The following is a 12,466-nucleotide window of genomic DNA, read 5'->3' on the forward strand; positions in this document are numbered from 1 at the left end:
AATGCGTTTTCGGTCATGTTTTATGTTCTTGAATGTTTCGTCAATCTGCATGTTTTGCCACTGGATTGTTTGTACTATCAACTATTTGGTGTCCGAAATTTAACGTGGACAGGCTTTATTTGATTGGTAGCAACGAAGATTCTCGTAACCACCTTTGGGGATCTGCTTCAGCATTTCAAGAACTACTAGTAGTAGTCGTAGTAGTAGCAGTAGTTGTAGCTGGTTTTAGCGTTTGCCGCTAGTAGCGCAATTAGTCATCATCAAAAAAGTTTTTAAGACTAATTCAAAATTAGATTCAACATAGTTCAAATTATCGAAGACTTAAGCGGTCTTTAAAGGGATTGTTCGGATAAATTACATACATAGAAGTATTTTTCAATGTGTAATTATTACATCACATACTAATTTTCATAATATGAAATTCAACTCTAAACTCCTAAGGAGAATCATTTTGATTTGGTATAACATGTTGAGAAGGAAACAATGGGTACCAACTTTCAATAGGGCTCTTCATTTTATATGTATTGAAAAATAACTCTGTTCCACCTATACTTTGATTGTGTTCGAAACCTAACGATTTTTGCCAAACGGTCACTAAAATGGTACGTCCAAAAAGATCCGATGCCTATAAGAATAATGAAATCAGTCATAAACACTTCCAAATTAGTAAATGGGGTCTCTTGTTCTCATACCGAATACTTCAGCACCTGATTGTATTGTGGTTCCGGAGAATATTTCACAACTCTGGTTTTCTTTTTATGCCTCAGTCGATCTCCATCTTTCAAGTAACATTTAACATATGTGTCTGGCGTTGCTTCCGAATCTTCGGGAACCAAATTTCTAGCGGAAATGACCTACATTTCAGGAAATTAAACATTAAGAATAGAATACACATTATTAAGAATATTATTAAATGTGACCCACTATCACCTTCAGTTCCAAGATCGATTTGTCCAAAGTGACAGCTAAACGTAGCTCTCCAACACATTTCAAGCTGTGTTGTGAACCTTTGGGGAGTATCTGACCAGGACCAAGACTGCTGATTGAAAAAATTGGGGTTGTGGGCTCCACTTGTAGATCACGTGTATTATCCGTTTTTATTTTCAGATTGGAAATCATGCGTTCGATTTTATCTGTATTTTTCTCGGACATGCTCTGATTCAATGTTTCTGGATGGGCGAAAGATAAGGTATGTCAATGCTGCTTATCACCATTAGGTAGACTGTTTATGTAAAGTTTTTGTTTAACAACAAATAAGGCTTATGAACACTTAGTTTAAAAACTTCCTAGAAATCTACATGGAAAATTATCTACAATAGTGCGTTCAACAAAACTAATCAGTCATATTATTTAACAATAATAAACTATGAGACTAAAATATATTTACTTGATCAACATGATAAATGGTCCGATCGAGAGAACTTTCAAAACTGTATTTTAAAACTTTGCTGGATGTTTGTAAAGGATGTTCTATCGCGAACCGAGTCTGGGGAGTAGCAGAGCAAACTCTCCAATACTCAGTAGCCTGGGACAAAAAAAACTTTTTTGTTCTTGTACACTTTTGGGATTCCATTTTGGTCCCATATCAGCTGTGCAAAACTACAGGTCGATTGAAAAAAAAAACTTTATTTTAGCGTTTACGTTCTTAAATTTCATACGATTTACTATGGGGAAAACCCTGATAAAAATGTTTGATAAAATCACCATAAACAACTATTGAGACAACACAGATTCTATTTTTGAACAATAAGGCATATTGTGTACCTATTTTCCTGCTAAAAAACCGTATTACTTACTACTTACTTTCAGTCCTGGGCACTTACGGTGTTGAAACGTATTGGAACTAAATACAATATGTGCACAATAAAATCAATAATGGCGCTAGAAATTTCAACAATAAAATCACTATATAATGAATGCCAGTTAACTTGAATTTGTTCCAGAAAATTTAGATTTATTTATTGTTAAGATACATAACAATCCTCATTTTCTATTGTAAAAGTGATATTTACAATATATGTAATGGTGAAAACCATAGGTTTTGTTGTTGCTCTTTTAGTAGCTAACCATTAATTTTAACATATTGTAACAATACATTAGGGGTACTGACTAAACAGATTATATAGCATGATTTTCTGATTATTTGAAATGTTTCATGATTTTGCGAATGAAATAATCAAATATTGCCTTGATGATTTCGACGTTTAATCAGTTTACGCTGTTAAGTGAATCCCCCTATTATGATGTACATATTTTTATAAACTTTTTTATCAGGGAAATACTTTTTCAATAAAAATCGCCACAGGCTACCCCTAAAATATAATCGTTGAATGATTTCTGTTGCAAGTTTACGAAAAACGAACTCTACGAAGGCCGCAAAGCCATCCGACGCATGTGAAAGAAGTAATTTAGGCCGATGCAAATATTATTTCTCATCTCACTGTTAAAAAAAATGTTTTGAAAAAATGTGGTTTGCAAGCTTTTTTTGCTCCTTCAATATTTTAGGATTTTCAAAGGGGGTATTAATAAAACAAATTAGAAATTTGCATCAGATTGACTGAAAACCGAACATCAAGGAAACGTAGTTTAATATGTACCAGCTGTAGAAGTTAGCGAAGTGGTCCGAAAATTCTGAATTCATTAAGTAACATCTACACTATCAAATAAGACTACATAATTTACATAACCGTTTAGCAAAAGATCATCTCATTGTAATGAAAAGACTGCAATCATGTGTTAAGGTACCCCGGGGCAAGTGAGAAACAGCCAATATTTTAAGTATGAATTTTCAAGGCTAATATTGTTCAGCATAGGTATCACACCAATGGCTACTTCGAATACAAAAATAGTTATTGTTGCCACCATTAACCGATATTTGTCCGACGAACCTTTTGTTTTTTTTCTACACCTTGCTTTTTAAATGGAAATTACCTCTAATTGGATGATGCAGTACTTGTTTAAATGGTAGAGCTTGGGTAAAACATTTTTTTTTTCAAAAGAATGTATTTTTCTAATTATCTACTAAATAATTTCCTTTTTTTTCTTTTAATACTGCACAATGTGTTTTATTGGGGAAACGTCCATGAAGTATAGAAAAATAGGAAAACATGCTAATCGAAGTTCACGCTATAAAAAAAACTTTATATAATGGTCGTAAGATTATGTAAGAGAAAAAAAATTACTGAATAACTTGATTTGAAAACCAGATTTCCTATTGGCGAGATTAATCAACTATGTAATCTGAAAAGCAAGTTTTGAAATATTTTGTCACTTTGTTTTGAAATATTTTGTCACTATTTATGCCTTTTTCATACATTTAAGCACATTTTGACTTAACTTGCAAATTTATCGCCCATCACTGAAATAGCAGTGTAAAATTTTTGTCTATTAATTTAGTTATTTTAATTTAGTATAGTGAGATGTAAACTCAAAAGTCAACGTTTTAGACTTCTGTAGCATGAGCAACTTTTCGAAAATTATTCAAGCGTGCCGGAGCTAACAAACATTAGATACATCAAGGGCTTATAAAAAAAGTAGAAAAAGACGTTATTCAAAACCATATGTTGCATTTGATCAGTGTTAAATTACCTTTCAATAAATACATTAACTTTGAAAATCTGAATTACAGATGTGAAATTAAATCAAGTTATATGGTGTATCCGAACTTATTGAACAATTAATTAATCTTTGCTATTTTATTTGTGCAATTATATTAAACCAACGAACAAAACTTCCGAATAGGTTCCACTTGTCCCCTGCAGCGGAGAAAATGAAGATCTACTACTCTTTGCTTAATAGGTACATACAGGGGATAGACAAAATGATCGGGACAGGCAAAATTTTCCATTCTCAAAAAAGTTTCAAATAGCTGTAACTTTTCGAAAAGTGCATCAAATATTCTCAAATTTTCACTGGAAGTTGATCAACTATTTGTGTATCAGTGGACAAAATTTGGAAAAGATCGGTCTATTCTGCACGAAGTTTTAAAGATTCTAAGAAAAGGTAAAATTATCCGATAGCCAACTTTGAGCTGTTATATCTCCGGATTCAATGAACCGAATGCAAGGTAATTTTGACCATTTAAGACTTATATAATGAGCTTTGAAAAACTTTGAACACAACTTAAAATTTTTAACACGGAAGAAAATTATAACGATTAGATTATTTTCCTAATAAAACACCAAATTTTCTTAAATTTCAACATCGTTTCGAAATTCAAGGTGCTAATTATCGTTCATTTAAATTCCCTCCGATTGTCTTGAATACAGATATTCTTTGAAAGAAAGTAACAACATAGGCGGCAATTCATTGAAAAAGTAATGGAATGCATATTAAAAATAGACCAATTTACTAAAAAATCATAAAATTAATGGAATCGCCATAACTTTTTCTCTTGTTATTAATTTCAAGTTTAATCAAACGTTTTGCAGAGCTCATTATATAAGTCATAAATGGAAAAAATTTCATTGCATTCGGTTCATTGAATCCGGAGATATAACAGCTCAAAGTTGGCTATCGGATAATTCTTTTTTTTCTGAAATGCTTGTAACTTCGTGCAGAATAGCCCGATCTTTTCCAAATTTTGTCCACTGATACACAACTAGTTGATCAACTCACAGTGAAAATTTGAGAATATTTGATGCACTTTTCGAAAAGTTACAGTTAATTTAATTTTTTTTTTTGAAAAGAGAAAATTTTGCCTGTCCCGATCATTTTGTCTATCCCCTGTATGTATATGGAATTTAAATGTTTTGAAACAGATTTAATGAAAATTAATGTAAATAAATATACCAATAACGTCGGGATAAGGAATTATCGAATAATTTGTGTTAAGATTTTTCTGGTGTGACAAAAATATTTAAATTAGCACTTTTTATGGTCCCGCTTACCACGAGATACCTTAAATATTAGCCTCTTTAGTTGACTTGAGATTTCCGGCTAACGTGTTATTCTTATGCTTAGTAATTGCGTATCTTAAACAAATTATAGAAACAGTTAATTCTAAACTAAATTAAGCTTATATTTGCGGGTAAAGCATGCAATTAAAAGAAAATCTACAGTAAGCAGGAATCATGGCGTAGGTTCGAATTGTGTACGGCACATCTTACCACAAGTGTGTGATGGAAATATTAAGCTTGAGATATAGATAAGGATGTAGTAGCGGTGGTCCATAAAGAATTAGCGCAGAGAAGAACGTTGAAGAAAGTATCCGGAAGTGGAGATGAAGGTCACAGATTCATATCAGGGAAAACTTACTCTTGGAATTCTTTCGTTCCAATTCCCGCGACAAGCTCATGGTGCGCGTAAATTCACCTCTGCTCTGGTTGAAAGCTCTTCTCAGCTCTTCCGGATTGCGTTTTGCTGCGGAAGATCTTCTGCGTTCACGGTTATACGCAAGGGTAGGTGTCAATTCACCACTTTTGCATTTATCTTGATCCTGGAAGGAGGATCTTCTTGAGCCGGGCAACGATTTGGAGAAACCTTTTCCAAGTTGATACGTTTCGATTTCCAAAGTTTCTGATTGCGACGATCCCCGCCTGCTGAAAGCCCACGCATGATCAGGATGGAGCAAAGAGCTCCCATCCCCAATGCTGTCCACGTCGTCTGATACCGATCTTTGAAATCGGTAGTCAGATCCCCTTATCAGTTTCGTTACGTCTCCGGAGATGGAGTTCCTTGGGGATGACCAGCTCATCTTAGACGGCGGCGCACCTCGTAATTGTTTGGGATCCTCTAATCGGTACCAAACCGCGACATCGTCAAGAAAAGCCTTCTGTAACATTACTTTACACTCTCCTAAGTATACCGGCTCTGACTGCGGTAACAAGTCATATAACGCTACATCGATGTATCGGTCGAACAATGTGTCACTCGACACGCCTCTAAAGGTAATCGTTGCATTCCAAATGGGGTTAAGTGACGGAGATGAGACTTCGGTCTGTACTACATGTGTTTCGTGGCTGTAAGAAATAAAAATTGTAGTTATGATTTATTTCCACAATATCTTCTTTAATTCTTCTACAGCTATTAAATTTATGAAATTATGAAAAATCTTCTAGTTTGTGTTTTAAAAATACAGGGGTTAGACAAAATGATCGGGACAGGCAAAATTTTCACTTTTCAAAAAGTGTTCAACTAGCTGTAACTTTTCGAAAAATGCATCAAATATTCTCAAATTTTTACTGTAAGTTCATCAACTAGATGCACGCAGAAAAATGGCGCTTGTTTTAAACAATAAAACGCATGGTTGATTTTCAAACTGAGATTTTACTTATTCCAAAGTTATATTCAATTGTTTTCATTTAGAGTTTATCGATAAAAACAACCGATTATTATCATTTCATATAATGTCAAAAATTTCATTTGTTTCTACAAAATAAAAACCATAAACATGGTCCGAAACTTGGTCCGAAAGCACTCACACACCTATAAAATGCTTACCCCAACATCGCCACAACGAAGAAGGTGCAGCAAATCCATCACGCCAACTTCCAAGTGCAGCTTTGGTCGTGATGGATAACGCGCAGGTACTCACGACAGCATCCACAAAAAAAATGATCGGCTTCGCCTTTTTTGTCTTTTTTTAGTCGTTCTCCTCCCCATCCGCTCACCGACGGTCTAAAAATAGATTTCCGAGCTGCCGCAGGAGCTGCCGTCACCAACACAATCACATTCCGGCTTTGTTAGTCACAAAAGTGCAGTCGTTTAAAACAATCTGTTATTTTATGTTGAAACTACCAAATCTCTGTTTGTTCTAACAAACTGTCAAAAATTTCGTCAAATGAAAACATTTGTATTATCAAACAGTTGCAACAGTTCAGTTTAAACTAGAAATCAGTTTGTCGCTATAGTAAACTGAAAAATCGGTTGATTTGAACTAGAATTTAATTATGTTTACAATTTATTTTTCTGCGTGTGTGTATCAGTGGTACAAAATTAGAAAAGATCGGGCCATTCTCCACGAAGTTTTAAAGATTCTTGAAAAAAGGTAAAATTATCCGATAGCCAACTTTGAGCTGTTATATCTCCGGATTCAATGAACCGATTGAAATGAAATTTTGTCCATTTATGACTTATATAATGAGCTATGAAAAACCATTTACTTAACTTAATATTTTTAACACGGAAGAAAATTATAACGATTAGATTATTTTTATAATAAAACACCAAATTTTCCAAAATATTAACATCGTTTCAAAACTCAAGATGCAAATTATAGTTCATTTAATTCCTCTCTAATTGACTCATATATAAATGTGTTTTGAAGGAAAGTATCAACATAGCCACCAATAAATTGAAAAAGTTTTAGAATGCATATTAAAAATGGACCAATTTACTAAAAAATCATGAAAAAATTAAAATTGCTATAATTTTGTCTCTTGTTAAAAATTTCAAGTTAAGTCAAATGTTTTCCAGAGTTTCATTTCAATCGGTTTATTGAATCCGGAGATATAACAGGCTATCGGATAATTTTACCTTTTTTTAAGAATCTAATAGAGTTAAGAAACTATTAACTCTATTAAGAATCTTCATAACTTTGTTGAAAATGGCCCTAACTTTTTCAAATTTGAACCACTGATGCACAACTAGTTGATGCACTCACAGTAAACATTTGAGAATATTTGATGCACTTTTCGAAAAGTTACAGCTAGTTGAACATTTTTTGAAAAGTGAAAATTTTGCTTGTCCCGATCATTTTGTCTATCCCCTGTAGATGTAGCCTCGTAACCGTACGGTTAAGGTCACCAAGCTTCGAATCGCATCATGCTATGGGGTGAGGGTTCGATTTGCAATCGTTTTTGGTCCTGGCACGGTCGCCATGTAATATCAAAATGTAGATTAGTCGGACATGGCATCAACGGTGTGACGCCGTCCACAAACTACGCAACGCTCTAGGGGGAGCCCGGCCGAGCGCTACGGCCCATACAAAAAATTGTGTGGTTTTCATACAAAAAAGCGTTACGGAGTGGGGGAGAGGGTCGAAAAATGTCGATTTTAGCGTTACGTAGTAAATGGATGCTGCCTGTGTATTATTCTGACATATTACGGTCGCCATGTAATATTGAAGTGTAGATAAGTCTGTTTTATGTAGGGGTGACATCAATCTAATGTTGTTTTCGGTTCTTCTAAGCTGAGTCAGTGCTGACCTGATTCGAATTCAACCGAACGAAAACGGATCCAGATCCGGCCCCAAACGTAATTTTCAATTATTTCTTCCTTTTAGCGCATAATCGAATTTAAAATGTTAGTTGGCGCACTAATTAGTTTGCGCAAATCGTAATATAATAATAAAAGGTTTCAACTTACGCGTAGAGCTTAGATATTTAAATTTTTAAGTTTTGTTTTGCTGGATTGTTTACATCCATGTTGACAGATGGACCCCGCTTGGGTTGAATCGCAAAAAAACGGCAGAGCGAACCTCGTCATGTTTGGGTCGGATCTGGGGTGAAACTAGGTTCGCTTTAGGCCAAATGCTCACGTAATAATAAAATGGTTTTCGGATAAATCAGGTATTTGCCTGATTTTTCCCTGAGAATGATGTTTATTTGATTTTAATTTAAATCATACTACATGGAAAACAAGTAAGCCTGGAACCCCTCTTATATCAAAAAGATTTGATTAATGGATTGCATGAACAATGATAAATTCTTAATGCTGCCAAAACAATGTGAAATTGTGTTTTTAAGCACCTCAAATATTGTTATTTTTAATAGAATTCTCTGCGTGTAAGAGGTCCTTTTCTCGTTATCACAGCTGGCTAAACACATGGCGACCGTGACAGGACAATGTATGTAATGCCATTATATTTTTTATAATTTAAATAGTTATGCTCAAAATTTGTTTGTTTCGGCCTATAGAGTGTATCTTTTGTTCACGTTTTTGACAGTTGACATTCTGCACCTCAGTAAAATCAATTACCGAAACTACCAAAATAGTTCTGCCATAGACTAATTTCAAGACCTCGATGTGCCAAAGAAAACGACCAAATTTTGTGTGTCCAGTCTGGTACCCAATAAGATTCATGACCGTGTATTTTTTTCCGTGTAGATTGCCTTTTATGTAGATTATATTTAGCGTGTTACACCGATCTGACAGTAAAGGACTAAACATAAATTACGTAAAGTGGGTACCGAGAATTGTTCATATGGTAGTTTGGTACATTACTGAGTAGGCCATGCTAGTTTGGAGGATCATTGTTATTACAACTGTCGACTGGACAAGTACCACATTGGCGACGAGCAAGAACCCATTGTAGTGCGAAAGGCCAAAAATTTTTTGGACGGACATTGTGAAGCAAATTGTGGATGACTGGAATCCACTGAAGCACATTTGGACGCGAAGATCTAATACAGAAGGAGATTATTGATCTTTGCAAGGATTTCGCTACGATCGTGCAGATGTTCAATCTTTGACAGCACAATGTTCACACATCCAACAACAAAGGAAACAGAGTGCATAAACAAACCGATTAGTCGAAACACCACCCCAAAATAACGCTCCGTTACTGGAAAACTGTAGCGGCGACATCAACCAATGTATGCTGAAACCGGTGTGCATATTTTGTGGTGGGACAATTATGTTTGCCTGTGCGTCGTATTTGGCGCAAGATCGTCAATAGCAGATTAAAGACGAAGCACAGACAAACAGACGTCTCACTCTACTCACTTGCCACCGTTTCCCTTTTTAACGGATTATTCAAATATTCCGTAGTTCGCAAATCGCTCGCTAATGGCGCTCGCATCGTTTTTGCTCCTGTTTGACGTTTGCTCACTACCGCCATCTACTCAGTGGGTTTGCGTACCACAGCTTCATAAGCATTGGGCGATTATGTTTGCGTGACGATGATTTTTATCGCATTTTGTTCCAAGTGATATGTCTGTTTGTCTGTGGACGAAGAGTTAGCGGACAACTTGGTCGTGATATTTCTCAAAGTTGTGATGTTCTTTTTGGTGTCACGTTCCGTGATAGGACAACAAAATTGTGAGAAGCTGGAGTTATTGGTAAATATAAATTGGGTTTTTAAATTTTGAAAAATGTATTGAAATTTTGATTTTATACGAAAGAGCACCTTTTTCTGAGCCACTATGTTTTTTTTCAGATTTTTAGAACTTTATTTTAGTACCTAAAAACAATTTCAAAGAGATTTTTTGAAATCGGCTTTTGACAGCTAGGCATCTGCTTGACAGCTCCGCCCAGTACAAAATGCGACGAGGGGTGATTCGACAAATCGCTCCCATACAAACTTCAAATTGATTTTTAAATAGGTTCCCGGGCACCAAAATTCATGAAAATTTGGATTTCGGCGCAGTTTTTCGTGCAGATTCAGAATATGGAATTATCTCAACACCGTTAAAGAAGCCAATTGTCTGCATTTCCAACGGATAGCATCTGATCGGATCAGACACGAGGGAGAAATCGAAAAATCTCGCCTCGAAAGAGGGACTTGCCTGAGCGGTAGATGAAAATCTGACCGTGGAAGGCAATAATGTCTCGCCTCAGAGTAGGGAGACGCCAAAGCGGCAGATGAAAATCTGGCCGGGGCTGGCGATAATGTCTCGCCTTAGAGAAAGGGGACGCCAAAGCGGCAGATGAAAATCTGGCCGGGGCTGGCAATAAAGTCCCGCTTCAGAATAGGGAGACGCCCAAGAGGCAAATGAAAATAAAAATACTAAGTAATTCAAGTAAATTTGACTAAGTTAGCATCCTTGGTTATTCATGTATCAGGTCGGAAAGAAAATGCGTAATCTATGATGTTATAGTTTAAATAATCAAGGAATATAGTGGACTAGAAACAACAAAAAAAAAACAAAAATCAAAAAGTGTAGTTGAAATCAAGAATTACGAGCTAAGTTCAAACTCGATTTGTGGAGCAAATAACAGACATGAGCGTCATCTGTAGTGTCATACACACTACACTATGAACGGCATATACATAGAATCTTGACAGCGTCTTACCGTTTCTGTTTGATTTCGATGCAATTACAATACTGAGGCACAACATACGAGTAGTGTAAAGCATTTACTACACACGACAAATATTTGGACAAACAACCCAAGTAACATTTGTTTGTGCTAAAAAGACTATAGAGGTTCTTAGAACCGTCATAAAACCAAAATAGAAGGTATGAGGTTTTAAGACATTGCCCAAAACCTCTACAAGACTAATTGGTTATAAAAATGTTACTTGAGTAGTCGAATATTTTCTCAAAATAAAGCGCATTATGACAACCTTAGATTGTTTGCGACATGTTTTGCAATGACAAATATTTTTCCATGTGTAATGGGCCGAAAAAGAACATTATCTGCAAAACAAAAGGAGATGTGGTAGTTTGGTACATCACTGAGTAGGCCATGCTAGTTTGGAGGATCATTATTATTACAACTGTCAACTGGACAAGTATTGTCTGGGACCATTTGGGCAGGAACACCTATTTTGGGCACTTGCTGCTATAACTCAGTCAATTTCAAACCGATTGGCTTGAATTTTTGCACATGGCTAGATACTGTGCGTATCTGATCGTGTATAAAAAATCAAGTCAATCGGTTCAAAATTGACTGACTTATAGCAGTAAGTGCCCAAAATAGGTGCTCCTGCCTAAATGGTCCCAGACCCTACCACAGTTCACAATCTGCGAACTTGACTGCGGAATAAATCGCGATCATGACGCCGCTGGTTTTGGCAGAGAAAGCTTTATCGATGTGGAAACGCTTATAGAACACTAAGCTGAGAGTTTGGCTAAGGGGAAAGACTGCTTTTGCTCTCAAGACTGATCATGAGTAGATTCTGAGTAATGCTAGGTTGGGACCTTATTACGAACTGCAGCTAAGGGCACCGATCTTTCAGCAGGGCAGTAATGACGAAAACACACAATTTCGTATTGTCCCATGCTATAAAGCTGAAATTTAATTTTTTTATTGATCTTAGAATTAATATACATACTAATTAATTTATAATTTACTCACATCTTCGGTGTTTTGGCAAAGAACAAGATTGATTCTTGCACCCGTGCTGTTGTGTGTTCGCATTGGTTATTCTTCTAACAAACATTTGACACGCACGAAACAAAGCAGAAACACCGAAGATTGACAACACAACAAAACCAACTTCGACACATGTTCCCGGGTTTGGCTCAGGGGTTCGCAAGCTCATTCTCACCTGAACACGTAACAGACCTGAAACATAATCGCTAAAGTAATTTCCGTTCAGTGTTTTATTTTTTCCTGACCAAGCTGATTTGATTTCCCGTTTCTTCTCAGCTTCGTATTGGGGTCAAGATTTCCACACATCGAGATTGGCCAAGAAATTTCTTGCGATCTGCGTACAACCTAAACATTCACATATCGCTTGAAGGATACCTAAACAGTATTGTGGATTTAGCACCAAATTGGTATCGGAAGTAACTTCATTGACTTCCGCTGGCTTTCCTGTGTGTTAAACATATCGTCGGAAGTAGTGCGCTGAATA

At 35.8% G+C, this 12,466-nt stretch overlaps 1 protein-coding gene across 6 annotated transcripts in view; it reads right to left on the reverse strand.

Moving 5' to 3' along the window:
- Positions 1-369: 369 nt before the first annotated feature.
- LOC109432845 (regulating synaptic membrane exocytosis protein 2-like) overlaps positions 370-12,466 on the reverse strand; it is a 48,243-nt gene continuing 36,146 nt past the window's right edge. For 5 of the 6 annotated variants that reach the window (XM_029863357.2, XM_062858645.1, XM_029863358.2 and 2 more), the window contains exons 12-15: positions 5,257-5,960; positions 931-1,169; positions 693-854; positions 370-625 (exon numbers count right to left, since the gene is read on the reverse strand). In XM_029863357.2, the coding sequence (XP_029719217.2) occupies positions 437-625; positions 693-854; positions 931-1,169; positions 5,257-5,960 (1,294 nt within the window). In that variant the 3' untranslated portion in view covers positions 370-436. Of the gene's footprint in view, positions 626-692; positions 855-930; positions 1,170-5,108; positions 5,961-12,466 lie in introns of those variants that run through there. The other variant, XR_003894980.2, reaches the window with a different exon arrangement.

The sequence above is a fragment of the Aedes albopictus genome, chromosome 3, assembly GCF_035046485.1.
Source record: "Aedes albopictus strain Foshan chromosome 3, AalbF5, whole genome shotgun sequence".
Lineage (NCBI taxonomy): Eukaryota > Metazoa > Arthropoda > Insecta > Diptera > Culicidae > Aedes > Aedes albopictus.